Source organism: Drosophila tropicalis, unplaced genomic scaffold (assembly GCF_018151085.1).
Source record: "Drosophila tropicalis isolate 14030-0801.00 unplaced genomic scaffold, ASM1815108v1 contig_593, whole genome shotgun sequence".
In the NCBI taxonomy this organism is placed as follows: domain Eukaryota; kingdom Metazoa; phylum Arthropoda; class Insecta; order Diptera; family Drosophilidae; genus Drosophila; species Drosophila tropicalis.
The window spans coordinates 6,366,648-6,385,097 of NW_027173070.1; the positions used below are offsets into that span (position 1 = coordinate 6,366,648).

An 18,450-nucleotide genomic window follows, 5' to 3' on the forward strand; every position below is an offset into this window, starting at 1 on the left:
TCTTGCAGCAGGAGAACAAAGGATGAACTCATCGCTGACACAGAACTGTCAACGAAACGTCAGATTGGCCAAGACAGTATACAGAGAAAAGTTTTTTACACACACAAAAATATTTTCCACACGCTCGAACTGAACTCGAAAAAGTGTTTTCAAATGTTTATTCAGACGAATTAAGAGCCAAACGTATTGCAAATTGAAAATTGTGTTGAAAAGTGAAGAATTATGCATGCGAAAGGCCTCGGCAGGTGGCCAGAGCCTAGCTAACGGGTTGCAGAAGAAGAAAAACTAGGCAACCAACAAAAAAAAAGCTCATTTCAGCCTAAATTATATATGTCGCGTTCGATCATTAGACGACGACAACAGCAGCAGCAAGACCAGCCGCAGCAGCAGCAGCCAAAGGTTCATTTAATTAAGAACTATGGCGTGGTCCTTTGGAAGGACCTGGTGGCATCTCTGCCTGAGCCTTCTACTCTGTGTGTTCATCTGTCAGGCTCCGGGTGTCAATTTGCTGCCTGGCGAGAAAATCAACTACAATCTGTAAGCCAGCACTAAAGAAAAGGGAAACGAAAACATTTTAATACTAATTAACTCAAATTTTGGCATCTTCAGCGTTCATTCTTGGGCCGACAAATTGGGCATGGAATTGTTTCATCTGGGTGATTTTATCACACGTCGCAAGGAGGTGCAAGAGGTGAGTACTATTGATTTTTCCACACTCCTTAAACACCCCCCAACAAGCAAGTTTGTGTACATGTGTGTGTGTGTGTGTGTTTGTGTGGGGTGAAGTCGGTTGAGGTCGGGCGGTTTGTGGCCTAGGGGGAGGTAGGTTACTCGTATTTGGGTTAAAGGCTGGCCAGGCAATTATATGTATGAAATGTATTTGGCTGCTGCTGCTGCTGCTGCTGCTGCTGCTGGGCTGCTGGCGGCTTTTTATGAGGTCAGTTTGTCCTCTACTGCGTAGGATAGACAGCAGCTGCCTTCATTTATTTTTAGGCAACACAATTTGATTTTCGAATGATATAAAAAACACAGCTAAAAATATTTTATTCATACATATACATAGGTCAATAATTTACCACTGGGACGTCACAAAATTTCCCGCTGTTCACACTCTGGTCACATGTGTTCGAAAGAATGTTCTTGACTTTGCTTTTTTCAAGTGTCGACACTTCAATGGTTTCTCAATTATGACAACTTTTGAGCGGTTCTTCAAGTGTAATGGATATTAAGTACTTAAGTACTTTCTGGTTAAACTATTCATATGTTTGCTCTTCTATCAGCAATTAGTAATTAAAACTTGTTATAAATTATTAAAAAAAAAGTAAACAGCGCCAACATTTCATAAAAGTAACACTTGTTTGGTTAGTCCCCAAACCCACTTGTAATTCCCAACTGGTTCAGGCTTAAAGAACGTGTAGCCTACTGCCATGACAAAAAGATCTCTTAATGAGGGGGGTTGCAGTCCAAATAGCCCTACAATTAATTTACTCACCTTTTTCAATAAATTAGAATGAAAAAAAAGAATTAAGAAGAAAAAGTTTGAGGTTGTCATCATTTCCAGGCTCCATATTAGGCACTCTATCCTGTCGATTAACTCATTTAGATTATAGAAAATTTGGATCAGGCATCTATCAAAAACTTACAATTTGAATTAAGCTTTATTTCCCTGAGTTTTAATGCAGATCATTTCAATGGGATGATTTGACTCAATTAGAAAAATATTTCAAAATCCCCTTAGATTTGAAAATTTAAAACATTGCACAATTTTTTTACAATAATCATGGACTGACAGGATTAACAAATGAGAGTCTAGGTACTTTTGCTTTATTCCTAACAAAACGTTTCATTCTTTGATTAACAGAGTTTCAAAGAAGCCAAGGTAGTCATACGAAATGGACCCTCCATAGTCGATTCAATGGCCAAAGAAATTGAAATGATGATGGATCTGAAAGTGAGCGCAGTGCGTGTAAGTAGAACACATTAAGTCTTCTCTTATTCTTCCATCTTAATCGTGTGTAATTTTACAGCGCATTATGGACACGGCAGAGAATACGGCTTTGTCGCATCAAAACGATATGGCCGACAAAATGTTCTCGTATTATAATGCCAAAGAAATGTTGGAGCCCAATGATCCGATACCACCGATACCCACACCAGCACCCGATATGGATAAGGACATTGGTGAACCATTGATCTATGTGCAGCCGAAAGTTTTGGAGCTAACACCAAGACCGGAGTTCCATAACACTGCGGTTAACTTCAGTGTCAGTTCGGTGCATGTGCCGGTGAATGTGTTCGATCGAGGTTTGAACTAATGCTCACATACTATGCCATAATCCATGTCTTTTCTTCTCTATGTCTCTCTCTCTCTCTCTCTCTCTCTCTAATTCTCTATTACACTGCGTGTTGTTGTCTATATCTGTTGTCATATTGTATATGTCTATATCTATGTAAAAGCTTTTAATGACACAAAACACTCTAAGCACACCACAAACACCACCACCACCTGCAATACCACCACAACCACTATGCGTCTCTGTCTAGCCCAAAAGTAGATCTTAAACAAAACGCTCGTCTCGTATCTTTTTTCTAATATGCTAGTTAGTTCAATCGTTTTGAAAATCGTATTTTTTTTATTTCATCTGTCGTATGTTGCGCCTACTTTTTCTTTTTCAATTTCCAAACCGCTTGAGTCAATGCGCGCCATAAAAAAAAAATAATTATCATTATAATGAACGCAAGCACACAGCAAGCAATTCAATGCAACTATCCTCGGCCACAATACAACTGTACCTAATGTTTATGCAGATCAGAGATGGGATTGACATTTAACTGACGAAACTAAAGACCAAATTTGACAGATCCACCAACAGTTAACAGAGCTTAACTGTGATAATCTAAATTAACCACTTATATTCGAGAGTATTTTGACTAAACTTCAATATCATAATGTAGATTAGCGATCGCAATGCCATAATTATTGCTAACACGAAGTAAGAAACGTTTTCTTGGTTCATTCTGACAAATGAGTCATAGCAACAGCCGATGAGACATTGCCGAAAGCGGCACGAGCATTACGTGTGACGGCAGCGCTACGGCAGACTTTAGGCTCTGTGTACTGACTGCGATAGTAAAGTCGCTAAGAAAGTCATTTTTTCGATGCTAAGACAATCCGAATCTGAAAGCCTTTAAGTTTTGGGAGGTTGGTTCATAATTTTTCGCCTGTGTAATCAACAGATTACTATTCCATCAACTGAAGAGTGATTCTAAAGTGTCCTTATAGTCGGGTAGTTAGGTTGTATCTTATCTCTGAGCACAACTGTACTTAAATGAAAACTTTTAGAGCTGCCGTCGATGTTGCATTGTGTACGTTGCTGTTGCGCATGCGTAGGCGCTGTGAATGTTTTATATTAAAATGCCGACACGCGGAATGCTTTGCCAAAAACCGTACAACACCCAACTAAGCCACTTGAACACAACAATAATAATAACAACAACAACAACAACAGTAACAAGAGTAAACACACAGAGCACACCAAAAATGAAACCCAACAAAAAGAAACCAACAAAGTAAACTAAAAAGTAAAACCATTAAACCACCGCCTGCACCGCCTTGTGCTATGTCTTGAAATTAAAAACATAACAAAAATCATACAAATTTCATTAATAGTTTAACTTTTGAAAACCAAACCAAACCATTTCCCGTCACTAATAAGAAACAAAACCAAAAAAAAAAAAAAACAAAAAGTCAACTAATCTATATATTTCTATATAAATTCTTCCCCTTTTTCTTTGACATAAATCAACCGAATTCATTATTGTGAACATGGCCAATATACAAAACAAAAATAAAACACTCATCATGAACACCACACACCAAAAAACACACACCAAACACACATCACAACACAGCATCGGATGTTATAAAAGCTATTCAATGGTCGGAGAATTTGGATCAAATATTTCGTGATAATTACAAAAACGATCCAACATTATCGTGGCAATTTTTTGGCAGTTCTACTGGCTTTATGCGTCAATTCCCTGCATCGAAATGGAAAAAGGACGTACCGGTCGATCTATATGATTGCCGTTTACGCTCTTGGTACATGGAGGCGGCGACAAGTCCAAAGGATATTGTTATCCTAATGGATGGATCTGGTTCAATGTTGGGACAGAGGCTAGATATCGCAAAGCATGTTGTCAATACGATACTTGATACATTAGGTACAAATGACTTTGTGAACATCTTCACCTTTGATAAGGATGTAAAGCCAGTTGTTGAATGTTTCGAGGATACACTGATTCAAGTATATACATTTTTTCTATTACTCTAATTAAATTTAATTTCAAACTTTTGACATTTAATTTTATTTTTTTCTATCCCCCCCCCCCTTCCAATCGACCACTTGTCAATAACAAAAACTTCTTTTAAAACCAAAAAACACCCATCGATGCGGCTTCAAACATGAATCAATTCCCTTTCTCCCCTCCAAAAAAACAAACAAACAAACGAATACATTTGAAACTCAAACAAAAATCGAAATTCATCCAGGCCAATCTGGGCAACATACGTGAACTGAAAGAAGGGATTGAATCGTTTAAACCCAAATGTATTGCCAATTATACCGCTGCATTGACAAGAGCATTCGAGATATTGGAAGAGACAAAGTCATCGTCACGCGGCGCACAATGTAACCAGGCGATTATGATCATTGGTGATGGGGCGCCCGAGAATAATCGGGCTGTCTTCGAATTGCATAATTGGCGGGATCCGCCATATAAGCCGGTTCGTGTTTTCACCTATCTAATTGGCAAAGAGGTGGCGAATTGGGATGATATACGGTGGATGGCATGCGAAAATCAGGGCTATTATGTACATCTTAGTGATACGGCTGAGGTGCGTGAGATGGTATTGAATTATATACCGGTTATGGCTAGACCCTTGGTATTGGGTAGGCATGATCATCCGGTGATATGGACGCAGGTTTATGCGGATATTGAGGTTAGTTTTTTAGTTTAATAGGCTTATCAAATACTCTAGTATGTATGTATATGATTTCCAAATCGAAACAAACAATGAAACAAACAAACAAACAACAACAAACAATCGAAAAAAAAACAAAAACAAACACCAAACTTTGCTATGATCTAGGATACCAAGCTCTCTGACTATTTATGGGATATTAAACAATGTGAAGAGCAGAAGGCCGATGTATTGGAATATTGGCAGGTTCAGGATCGCATGCTACATCCCAAAGAGATGGCCAGACGTGCCTATCGAAGGACCAAGGAGGTAAGAATGCCAACAAGTTGTTAAATGTTTCCTAACCAAATTGAATAAGTCAAAAGAGCTAATTCCCTTTAAAGTCTATGCATCTAAAAAGTATTTTGGGTGAAATTTTAAGTTTCCTTGGCAATTATAAACTGAAATTGATAGGTTTCGAGTGAGTTTGAGCCAGATTTTAATTACAGGACATTTTAATGAGAAACCCTTATTACAGCTAACTGAATTCTTTCATTCATAATAAAAGAAGCTCTCAGTTTTCAAGCACAAGAAAAATATTGACATTAAAAGAAGTAATTTTGCATGATATAAACAAATTTCCAAAATCTGTGTGGGGAGATTTATGATGGCTTAAAGCAGACCTTCTAGGTCTATGATCTTAGTATATCCTTTCAGATTACTAAAACTTATTTAATGAAATTTTCCTTTCTTTAATTCGAGCTGACTTAAACTTAATTTAAAATATTTCTTTTCATTTCACAGTCTTGGAACCAGCCCATTGATTCAAATGTCTATCAATTCATGACCACCGTATCGATGCCCATTTACGATCGACGTGAGAATGCGGTAAGTAAGAGTTCCAGGATATTTGCGTGATCTATGTATATAGAAAACACGCTCTCCTCAACTTTTAAACTGAAAATCAAAGAAAGAAAACAGCACAGCAAAATTTTTAGCTCTAAATATGAAATCAAGAGAACATAACGATGTATCGACACGTCGCAACGTTTGCCATATCGCGCTCATTATGCTCTGTCTCTCTATCTCTATCTCTCTCCCCCACCCGACCATCTCCTACCACTCAAAAAAAAAAAACAAAAAGATCTTATCATTCCAAAAAAAAAAGATAAATCTAAAAAATGAAAACCAAATCTCTATCTTTATAACAAAAAAAAACTCACTATATACTACCTCTACTATATATTAATATTTTATGCGTTATATTATATAACACACAATTTACCACCTACTACCTACCTATTACTACTACTACTACTACTACTTATTACAACAACAACAACAACTATCAAAACTATACACAACTATACCACAGAATATCACCGAAGAAGTTTTAATAAACGAAGCACTCTGGGAATTGCAAACACGTGAGGTACAAACCAATAATGCCAAATTCTAACAAAAATAAAAATTCAGAAAAACAAAAATTTGAAATTCGAAAAACCCAAAAAAAAACTTGTATTAAGTACTTAATTTGAGAAAACAAAAAAAAAAAAAAAAAAAAGATATTTTTTGCGTACCAAGTAATTTTACTGCTCTTAAATGAAAGTTTTTATATACCTACATACATACGCCAATTAATCGCATATATTCGTATTTGAAATCTATCTATATATCTTATATATATATATTTATATATATATACCAACTACCTAACTACTACTACTACTACTACTTATATATAATTACTTACTAAAAGTAAACAATTTGTTATACTTTGCGCTACATACATGCATACCTTAAAAAATTGAATTCAACCATATTTAACCGATACTACTCTATTTATATATATATACCTACATATATATTTCTAGAGTTATATAAGTACTACATATAATCGTAAATCAAAATTTTTAGCTATATACACACATGATCTAGGATCATGTTTCTCGTGTGTTCCTATAACTAGGCTCAATCGATTACTCAAAAACAATCATAACAAATTTTTGTATACAAATTCAATTCGATTGGTAACGTATTTTAAACGATATATAGATTACATAATTATATTAATTTTCTTATAATATATATCTTACATATTATATATATCATATATATATACATAGCTATGCCTAGAGTTTTCAATTACTGTAGCATTTTCCGTAGTAGAATTTTATAAACGTTTGTTTCAAACAACCAAACCAAAAAAACAAAAATTTATACATATATTAACGAAAAACACAATATTGGTTAAAAGTCGCGTTCGTATAGAAATAAAAAAGTATGTAAACGTTTTAATTCCCTCATCCCTAACTAACTATTTAACCCAAGCGTGTTAGCATTACTATAATCGTATATCCAATTGATGTTTTAGTAATTGGAAACCCCAAAAACCAAAACTTAGGCTAGTGCTGGAGGCCCTATAGAGCACACTGGACAATCCACAACAACAACAACAACAACAAAAAAACAACCAACTAATCAACATATTCCTCAAAACCAAAAACCACATTAGATACAATCCACAAATACAAAATGGAAGGCCATCCTTTATTTAATCTTGTTTTTATACCCTTCATATGATGAAGAAGAACTAGTAAAAGAAATAAGAGCAGACCCCCACAGGACAAAGGAACTCTCTATCTCTCTCCCCATTCTCTGTTAATCCCTAGCTGTTAGCCCTATTGTACTTCTTCAACTCTCTATCACTTTCACCTTCTATTTCTTACTCTCAGTCTCTTACTACTGTGTCCAAAAATGTTCCAGAATCAGAGTTTTTTCTCACTCAAGTAAAGAGAGAAGACAAAGACGGAAGATAATACCTGAAACAAGGAAAATCGTTTTAAAAATACTTTGAATTACTTCAAGACCTTAAACATGGGAAAACATTTTGAAATATTTTCAATTTTTTTTACATTTTCTGGATTATTTGTTTTTTGACACAGTAGTTAATCGACGTAAGCCTTATTTAAGTTTGTCGTTTTTAAGTTTAATTCCCAACTAGTTAATTGATTGATTTTATATCAAAAAATACCAATTCACAGCTCATTAATCTAACGACCGATATAAATCCGGCTGCGAAAATAAATCTTCAAGTTGTGAGTAAAATTGTTTCTAAAATTCAATTCAAACAACAACTGCAAGCAAATCTAACTAAACCAAAAAAAAAAAAAAAAAAAAACCTTCAATAACAACAAAAAAAAGTAAAATTTTCTTCCAATTTTTGTATGGCATGTCTTTGCAAAAAAAAAAAAAAAAAAATTCTTTTTTATTTTTACCATTTTTGGCATTAATTTTCTACGAGCACCTCTCTCTAAAAAAAAAACACGCCCATTAACCATTTTTCTTGGTTTTGTGCTTCACCAAATTTATTCTTTTTAATTTTCGTGTTGATCCCTTGTCTCTCTATCTCTCTCTCTCTCTCTATCTATATATATTTATCTTAATATATATTCTGTATCTGTGTAAAAGAGCTTCGCTAAGAAATGCTGTTGTTTAAAAGGGCACCTTAAGACGTCTGTCAAATTATTTTGGGTCACCTGCAAAAAAAAATCTACTAACTGTCTTTCGTCAAAAAAAAATTTCGTTTTCTTTAGCTGCAAATGATCAAATGTTTCGCTCTTTCTCTCTCTCTCACGCTCTCTCTGTCTCAATCTCTATATATTTAAAATATGTAGAATAAAATACACAACTAATAGTGTGAAGGGTATAAAAACTGTGAAGCAAAAATTAAAAAAAAAAACACACACACACAAAGAAAACAACGCAAACAAACACCACACACAACTGTACCACATTTTGTGTCAAATAACAAAAGCCCTATTCACACCCACCCATTTCTTACCACACTCCACAAACTCAAAAAAAAAAGCCCACTCTACACTTTGACTTTGTAAACAGCTTTTTACACAACACTTTTTAAGTTGATTTCTTCTAATACCAAACCTATAAAAAGCTGTACATTATTTCAATACTCTTGCTTTGTAAATTTGACCATCTAATGTGAATTATATAGTGTATACTTTGGATCATAGATGAATGAGCATGTTTATCTGTCTGTCTGATTGCAAAAAACACTCGTTATCCATTTCATTATCCTCTATCAGGATATCTGATTAGTATATCCGTATGGATACTTTGTTGAAGAAGAAATTTTCTCAACTCTACTTTAAAAAATTGTCACCCGACTTCAGAAAAGGATTTTGAGTTGAAAATTAAAAGTGTTTTAAAAATAAATATTGTCTTACATGTCAATTCCTTCAAGTGGAATGAAAAATTTAAAGAAATTCACTGAATGTATTTTCTAAAGTTATCGAAAAACAAGATTTGCGAAGAAACCCAAGTTTCTTATGAGTTTTTATACCCTTGCAGAGGGTATTATAAAATTGGTCAGATGTTTGTAACGCACAGAAGGAGACGTTTCCGACCCCATAAAGTATATATATTCTTGATCAGCATGAGAAGCTAAGTCGATATAGCCATGTCCGTCTGTCCGTCTGTCCGTCGGTGCGTACGCGTTTTACTCAGCCATCTTAAGAGCTATCGGGATGAAATTTTTTTTGGGAGCTTTTTTTTACCCGGGTGAGATAAAGTATGAAAATCTTTGGGATCGGACTACTATATCATATAGCTCTGGAACAAAAATTTTTGCAAAAATTGGAGTATCCCCATGAAATTTACCAATATAATAGAATTTGATATAAAATCTCAGATCCCAAAATTTGACCCTGATCGGATAAATAGAACACAAGTTACAGTCTATATAAATCGGTTCAATCGCTGCCGGCAGCTCTGCTTGCTGCCTACTACGTCATCATCAAATCAACAGAGCACATGCATACACACACAGACGCAACGCTACATAAACTGTATGTGTATGCGTGCGTTGCTTTGCTTAGGGAATGAGGGAAGAAGAAGAACAAATTGAACATAGTATGAAGAGTAAAATTGTTTTGTTTGTATATTAATGAATTGAGTTGCAGAAAACAAATTTTGAACATGTGAAATTATTATTGTCAAGGACTGCAAGGGTATATAAACTTCGGCATAGCCGAATTTAACTTCTTTGATATTTTTTAAAATGAATTTATGTATATACTAATCACATACAAATCTTTTTAACTTAAATGAGTTTTTGTCAGATGAAAATGAGACTCTAATAACGAATCCACTTGATTCTTTAATATAGCATTAAGCAAAGTATCAACTTAAACGATTTGTATATAGCACAATTTCCAAAGTTGATGGATCGAACATGAATCTGGCAAGACTATTAAAACTTTGGCATCGCCGATATTAACCCAGTCCTTTCTGACTCTTTTTTTTTTTCTTATTCCTAAGTTTTGTTTTCTTCAATTCTCTATATACATACATACATACTCGTACATACATACATACGTACATGCTTACATACATTCTGTACATCATTTCTCGCATAAACATACGCTCTTAGTACTACTCTTCTGCTAGCCATGTAAATTAGCCGCAATTTGAAAAAAAAAAAAACTTAATAAAAAAAAAAAAATAACAAAAATCAAAGAAAAAAATTGCAAAATTCAATTCTTTTAAATTCTTTTGTAATTGTAATTTTAAACATCAATCAAAATTTTTTGTAGAACAACTAAATTTGAAAGTAAAAAAAAAAAAAAAAAAAAATTAAGCTGCTTCTTCATATATTTGCATATAAACATTGTTTCAAATTCTTATTAAATTTTTTTTTTTTTGGTTTATTTTGTCTTTGTGAAATGCCTTTTTGCAGTGTAAGCCGAAAAAAAAAACAAAACAAAAATTTCTGTTTTATTAACTAGCATTCATTTTTCAGTATTTGCAAAAATTAAAAAACCATAACAAAACATATAACAAGATAAACATAAAAATTCTCTGTACTTGTAAATCGTTTTGATAATGTCCTTTTCCCCCCAAGAAATTTAATGTCTTTATACGATTCTTGATCGAAAATCTTTTTTGCATTATCTTTTTGTTCAAAAAAAAAAATTAAACAAAACCCAAAAAAAACCTTTTGTAACATGCACAGACAAGAATTGCCAATATATTGGGCGTGGCTGGTACCGATGTGCCCATTAATGAGATTAAAAAACTGCTGTCGCCATTTGTGGTAAGTGTAAATGGGGCATAAAGCGGAATTTTCTCTGTTTTAATCCGATAATTTATTTTTTTAGCTTGGCGTAAATGGCTATGCGTTTATAGTAACCAATAATGGTTATGTACTATTCCATCCAGATTTTCGTCCAATTGTAAGTATAAATATTCAAATGATGACCTATTTACACTAACGTGTTTCATATAGTTCCAAGGTTATATACTAAAACCAGCTTACAATAGCGTTGATATGATTGAAGTTGAGCTTTTGGATGATGATCGACTCCCCAGAGATTTTAATCCAGTGCTAATGACGGTAAGCATTATTTTAGCATTAACAGATCAATAAGATAATTAATGAGTACTTCAATATATGCAGATACGAGATTCCATAATAAATCAATCGACTGGCAGCAAATGGATGTTGGTGAAAAATCATTTCGATGAAATGGTAAGTTTAAACTGTGGTATTTGTATATATTCTTGATCAGTCTGAACTTTAGGGTCAAAAACCTATGTGTAAAATAAATTCTTGAGCCAAGCTTACTTGATCTATTTTTTATCCGTTAGAAACGAGTGGCTCGCATCAAGCGTCAATATTATTGGACAGCCATAAAGAACACTCCATTCACCTTGGTCATTTCATATCCAGAGCAATATGGTGTTAGTCGCATGGATATACGAGCCGAACAGGAAATTCATCGTATTAATATCAAGGGCACAAATATACGCAGCTTCTTCGATGGCAAACGCTGGAAAATCCATCCCGATTGGTCAGTTGTTTTATCACCGACCATCAATTAAACATTAATCAAAGTATTATCCTCCTATTGTAGGCTATTTTGCAAGCACAGCAACAGGACATTCAGAACGCCCGAAACAGAATTAATGTTTTTCCTGGAGCGTATGTCTGAGCCTGGCTGGCATTGGCCAGCGAGTCGAAGCGCTATGCCCCCAGAGCATGCGGCGGCCATGTTTTGTAAGTATGCCCCCCCCTCCCCCTTTACACCCTATCGAAAGGAATCCCGCCCCATTCCCATTAGATTCTCCATCAACGAAATTTCCGCTTTGAGTTCTATTTTTCTATCAATCTACTGCTTTTTCGAAAACTTTGTTATGCATTTTGTGTTTGAAAACCGACAAAAAAAAAAAAACCAAAAACCGAATCTCATGCAAATTCACAGCTAACAACTCATCAACTGGCCGCTATCCATCAATCAATGATAAAGAAAGCTATTATTGTGAGTAACAAAAGATCGAAGAAAAAGAAAACAGAATACAAAAACAACTCATCCACCACAAATAGCACCAAATTTAATTGTTCTTAAATTTATTGCACTTGCACTTAAAACTAAAAAACCTAAAAAAAAAACAAATCTAAATCTTAAAGGAAATAAATCTTAATTGGATATGCCTGTTAAATGTAGTTAAAAATGGAAAACTACTTAGGTTTTATTTTTCTCATTTGAAGGCAAATCGAAAAACAAAAATTTAATTAAATATAAGACGAAAATGTTTAATTAAATTCTATTTTGCCCATTTTTTGTATTAGCTGAGGAATTTGCACTGTAAAAAAATGAACCCAACAACTTTTCTGCATGTTTCACAATGATTTATTTGTTTTGTTTAATTTCCTATGTAAGGCTGTTTAAATGAAATAATTCCTAATGAGTTTCAATATCTTAATTAAATAGGCGAACTTTCTCTATTTTTTCTCAAAAGTCTCAAGGGCTAGAAACTTTTCAGAAAATATTTACAAAAACTAGTTTAGTATCAAATTCATGTCCTTCAGATTCCTAATTTTGAAAGTATTTTTATATAATTATATTTATATATATATATCACATGTCAATGAAATTTCGTCCTATTACCATATCCCGTCAATTTTCAAGCTGATTGCTTAGTTCAAAAAATATAAATCCTAAAAGTAGGCAGTACTTTTTTTACATTTATATAAATATTTTGAAAGCAAACCTTTTTTTTTAAATAGTGTTGATTCTTGGAGCATTATAGAGATTCTGATTCATTGCCACTACTCGATTAAAAACTAACTTTGTTCTATGAATCAAACTAGATTCGATTTTCGAAATATACAAATCCTTAAGCCACTCAAGATGTATTATAAATTGTCAATGTTATAAGTACTCAGAGAAATAGTATTTGAAAATTGTCCCTGTTCCTTCTGTGTTCGTCTATGATTTATGAAAAATAAGTAGCCCAGCTTATGTATATTTACTTATTTCACCTTAAGTACAACAAAAATGTAGTTTTTAGTTGTAAAATGTTGTTTGATTTCTTACATAAACTAATTTGATTTGAATTTATGTTCCAGGCGATCGCCAGTTAATGCAAGCTTTAGTTTTCGATGCCCGTGTCACTGAATGGTTCTCCAAGAATACAAGTTTCAATTCAAAGGACGACAAAGGGTAAGTTCACCACAAACTGAGACAAAAAGAAAAACAAGCTAGCACCAAAATCAACAACCAAAAGTACAGTCAACGCCAATACAAAACATCTATGTAGTATTTATTATATAGAAAATGTATGGCCAAATTGCTGACTTAAAAAAAAAAATAGGAAAGTCAGCCGTAACAGCACATATTAATCTTGATATTATCATTTCTATGTACGCCTTTCTTTTTCTCACATTTATTTGCAATGTTTTTTATGTGATATATCGTTATATATCGTAATGTCTTTTTCGCACCCCCCCAAAATAAACAACAACAACAATATAAACTGAAAAATCTTTGTAACTTTTCCTCACAAACAAACAAACAAAAAAATACAAAAACCAAACTTTTAATCACAAAACATAATGCCTTCCCATATATATGTGTATATATATATATATATTTTTCTGATATATATGTAACATCTACAACAACAACAAATACAAAATACTTATATCTAGCACAAGCGCATCAAGCCCAATAGCCGTTCTAATGGGTTTGCTGCCAAGGTAAACTCTCTCTCTCAATCTCTCTATCTCTATCTATCTATCATAAACTATCATTATAATATAACCATAATATAAGTGATACTGATAAATTTGTATTTATTTTACCCTATATATATTCATATATGTAGAAATGAATTCAAACAGCGTTTCGGTGTGACTGTTGCCTTTTTGGCCACACACAGTGGACTGACTAGATGGCACGAGTTTCATTCAAATATGCCCGAAGAACCGGGAGTTGGGTAAGTTCCTTACAACTAAACCCGAAATGATTTGTTTCTCATACCCTTTCGTTTTATAGAGAAACATTTAGCCAGCATAATAAGCGTGCCATTGATGAGATATGGTATAAACGTGCCGTAGATCAGCATTTTATAAGGGAAGAAAGTTTTGTCTACTCTGTACCCTTTGATGCTGGCGGTAAGTAGGATCTAACGAACAATAGGCCATTTTAAGCAGAGACTAAAGTTCTTATCTCTTTATTAGAAAGCAACTCGGAAATTTTAGTCACTGCCAGTCATGCCATATTCCATAATGAAGGCGGCAAATCCGCTCCAGCTGCTGTTGTAGGCTTCCAGTTTCAGCATTCGGCACTTTATAAACTCTTCCATAATATCACAGGAAATGTAAGTGAAAGAACCTTCATCCATGGCATGTAGTTTCTCCAATTTGATATCTTGTAGGCCTGTGCTGTGGATGACAAAGACTGCTATATACTGGACAATAATGGCTTTGTGATCATCTCATCGCGACAACACGAAACTGGTCGCTTCTTTGGTGAGGTGAATGGAGCTATCATGAAGCGTCTGGTGGAGGAGAAGGTCTACAAACGAGTGATTGTCTATGACTATCAGGCAGTGTGTTTTGAGTCCAAGAACGATAACAATGCCTCCAATACACTGCTCTCGGTGGGTTAATCTTAAGAACTTTTCATTGATCTTATGGTTAATACTCTTTCCTGTTGATTTGGGCAGCCTCTCTACCATGTGATGCGTTTAAGCAAATGGCTGCTGCATACAGCGCTGTGGTATATTGTACAACTAGTGCATTGGACACCCGGAGTGTCGGGCTATAGTGAAATGTATCTTGATATGAATGGCACCGAACCGGAGCCAGAGCATGATGATAACAGCCAAGTGAAGAATACAGCTTGGTTGCGTTACTTAACACTGCATCGGACGCGTCTCAAGCCGTGCGATATGCAGAGGGAATTGTACACATTGTACAATGAGAAGGACAATGTTGTCTACAATATGACAGCGCATGCATGTGAGCGGCCATTTGTGGTGCTCCCGATACCATTCAGTAATCTCATACTGCTGGTCATCGATCAGCTATGCCCCAGGGATCCCAACCTGGTGCTATCAGTTAATCCGCAGAGAATTAACTATCCTTTGGCGGTAAATGAATCGTTGGGATGCTATAAGCAAGCCCGAGAATTTAATCGAGTTCGTCCACAGAGCTGCATCAGTCGCCATGCGAATGTAAGTATAACCAGCTAAAATTGTTATTTGGCAACAGGTTAGCAAAGTCTTGGCCAAGGAAAGGCGAAATCTTTTTGGCCTGGTTCTCATTGCCCATCTTAATTGGTTAGTGCTAGAAGTCCTACTAATCATCTCTCTCCCTAGTCAAACCAAAAAACATTGTCACAAAGTATCTCCTCCAAAATAAGAGTAAACAATTTTTCACATGGTCAATATTTGTTCTTAACCTATAATGAAAAAACTTCTTCTAATGTTAACTTCAATTCGGATTTCTTCCACGTTATAGTGATCCATTTTATGGATAACATAAGTCAACGAAAATTGGTTTAACCTAGTGGAGTAGTGGAAGGATACAATTATTTTGGAATGTGGGAATTTCACCAAGACCAATCGAGTTTTTTATTGTTGATCTAAAAAAAAACTTGTTTCTAAAATTTTATATTTCAAAGGATTTTCAAGTTATTAGTGAGCCTTTATGGAGGAAATTTATTTTTCAATTTCTTGTTTAACCCTTGTTTGTAAAGCAGAAAAGGAAATATTTTCGACCCTATAAACTATATAATTTCTTGAACATCATGAGAAGCCGAGTTGATTTGGCCATGTTCGTCTATCCATCTGTCTGTTAGCGGAGTGATAATTTAAAATTAAAGCTTTCATACACAATTGAAATCAGATTAAACAACTCATCGGATTGGAACACTATCCATATATCTATAGCCATATCTCTTGTTAAAGAAAGCCTACTATAAGTGAGAAATTATTTAAAGAAATTTGATTCAAGGAACTTTGTGGTGGTCAGTTCAGAATTCTAAAATACTAAATATTTATAATATTCCTTTGTTTCACAGGAAAGCGGCATTAAACTGTGTGGCAGATCCTGCTCGATCTATGCGAATCTCACTTTGATATTGCTTTGTCATATATTAAGTCGCTGGCTCTAGCGTTTAGCTTAATTAAACCAAAAAAAAAAAAAAAGGAACTAGGCAATATGCTATTTTTTTTATTTATGTATTGTATTATACTATATTTAGTAGAAATGGATGAGTAAAGAAAACAAAAAATGAATAAGCAAACCTCAAAGTAAAACATGAATACAGTTTTTTACATCTCAATAATGCTTGAGCGCAGTTTAATATTTTCCACAAAATAAAAATAAAACCAAATACCCAAAACGAGAATCTTTTCCAAATTAGTTTCTAAGTAGCTAACAAAACGAGGACAATGTTTCGAGTGTTGAATGATTAAATAATATATTATATATACATATATATGCAAACAGTGTGTGCTCTAACTATTAATGACAAAACAAATAGTAGACCTTCCAAACAATACATATATATATAAATTATTATAACGTATATAACATCTGTTTATTAACTACTAAATTCAAATCAGGGCCTTAAAATATATTTTAGGCTACTAGCAAATTTTTTAAAAGCACACACTGTTTAAAATATATAAGTAAATAAAAAAATTAAATGCCGACTACTGCCCAAGTGTGTATGTTTTAAGTGTGTGTGTGTGTTATGAGTGTGTTTCTGTGAGTGCATGTGTATAAATTCTTAAGTTAAGTATGGCCACATTTGTAAAAATTATTAAGTTTATGTTTAATAAGATAAAAACAAATACGGATCAAGTAACCTATATATGACAAAAAAACATTTGAAAAAAAAAATACAAAAAAAACAACAACAACCAGGCATTATTATTAAGTAGCTTTTGTATTATATGCTTAGCTTAGCCCAAGATAAAGAAAAAAACAACTTTAAGATAAATTACTTTTATAACAAAACTCGTTTAAAGAAAAGAAACAAAATCTAGAGACAAGCAAAACCAAAACAGATCAAGAAATTATAATATAAAAAAAAAACTTAATGCTGATTGATTGATACCTAGCATAACCCACAAGTACCTATACACTTACATATATATGAAACTTTTTATTACATTAACTTGATATGAGCCACAGAACTGAGCCGCAGATTTAAAGAACCGAAAAAAACAACAACAAAAGTACTAGAGATAATACTAGTTGAAATTCATTTAGGCAATATATGAAACAAAAAAAAAAACAAAATCATAGCCACTGAAAGCTTTTCTGGCCCCTTCTAACTCTCTAACTCTCCCGCCCCTGACTTTCCTCAACTTTCTTGTTATCAGGCTTTATCTATTTACATCTAATCCAATCATCTCTCAATTCAATACTTCAATCCATATTGATTGTACTTATAAGGGTTAATGTTAACTTGTGCCATTCAAACTGCCTAGAATTTGTTATAAATTTACTAATTATTAACACAGATTTTTTTCACCTCACCTATTAGCAAAATTTTAATCAAAGAAAAACGGAAAAAAAGTAAAACATATAGAACAATATGTTAAATCATTTCAAAAAACAAAAACAAAAATCTTCTCACAGGTTGTTCTTGTTCTAATCCATACTAAAACGTGAAACTCTAGTGAAGAATAATAATAATATTTAGAACAATTTCTCATTATGATTTTGGTTATTTACTTTTGAAATTTAGTTTCCATATTATGTCTGCTAACAGAAAACAAAAGAAACATTTTCCACAGCGCTAAAGCAACAAATTTTTGATTAACAAATAAAAATCACACACACATAATACTAAACATTAATAATATTAATCTTAAATGAAAAACAAAACCAAAATAAACCATTTGTCTAATGTGCTAAAAGAAGAAAAAAGATAATAAAGAAAATCAATACATTAAAAAAAATTAAATTGTAAATCTTTTAAATGAAAAGTTGGAGGGTTTTTCCAAGAAATTTCCACTCAGTTGATCGAGAAACTCTGAAAGTTGAAACTTTCATTTTAATATTGAAATACACTCCAATACACTGTGAATAAAAACAACTTTAGCAAATTTCAATTTTTTCTGTTGATGCTTAACAAAGTTTATTTTAACATAATTTAGATTAT

The 18,450-nt window shown here is 33.5% G+C and overlaps 1 protein-coding gene across 7 annotated transcripts; it reads left to right on the plus strand.

The window, feature by feature from the left end:
- The first annotated feature begins 68 nt into the window (after positions 1–68).
- On the plus strand, positions 69–17,851 carry stj (straightjacket). Of its 7 annotated transcripts, none has more exons than XM_068289558.1 (24): positions 69–537; positions 610–691; positions 1,862–1,966; positions 2,028–2,304; positions 3,913–4,307; positions 4,553–5,002; positions 5,153–5,293; positions 5,768–5,851; positions 6,339–6,395; positions 10,998–11,078; positions 11,143–11,217; positions 11,271–11,378; positions 11,442–11,513; positions 11,633–11,835; positions 11,899–12,041; positions 12,247–12,303; positions 13,395–13,488; positions 13,977–14,024; positions 14,153–14,263; positions 14,323–14,441; positions 14,508–14,647; positions 14,705–14,929; positions 14,996–15,505; positions 16,354–17,851. In XM_068289558.1, exons 1-24 carry the CDS (start codon positions 419–421, stop codon positions 16,444–16,446), a joined length of 3,789 nt encoding a protein of 1,262 aa, XP_068145659.1. In that variant the 5' UTR covers positions 69–418; the 3' UTR covers positions 16,447–17,851. The 7 variants fall into 7 exon arrangements, with proteins under 7 accessions (XP_068145659.1, XP_068145666.1, XP_068145660.1 ...); XM_068289565.1 differs by lacking the exon at positions 6,339–6,395 and adding an exon at positions 8,008–8,061; XM_068289559.1 differs by lacking the exon at positions 13,977–14,024.
- Positions 17,852–18,450: the final 599 nt, after the last annotated feature.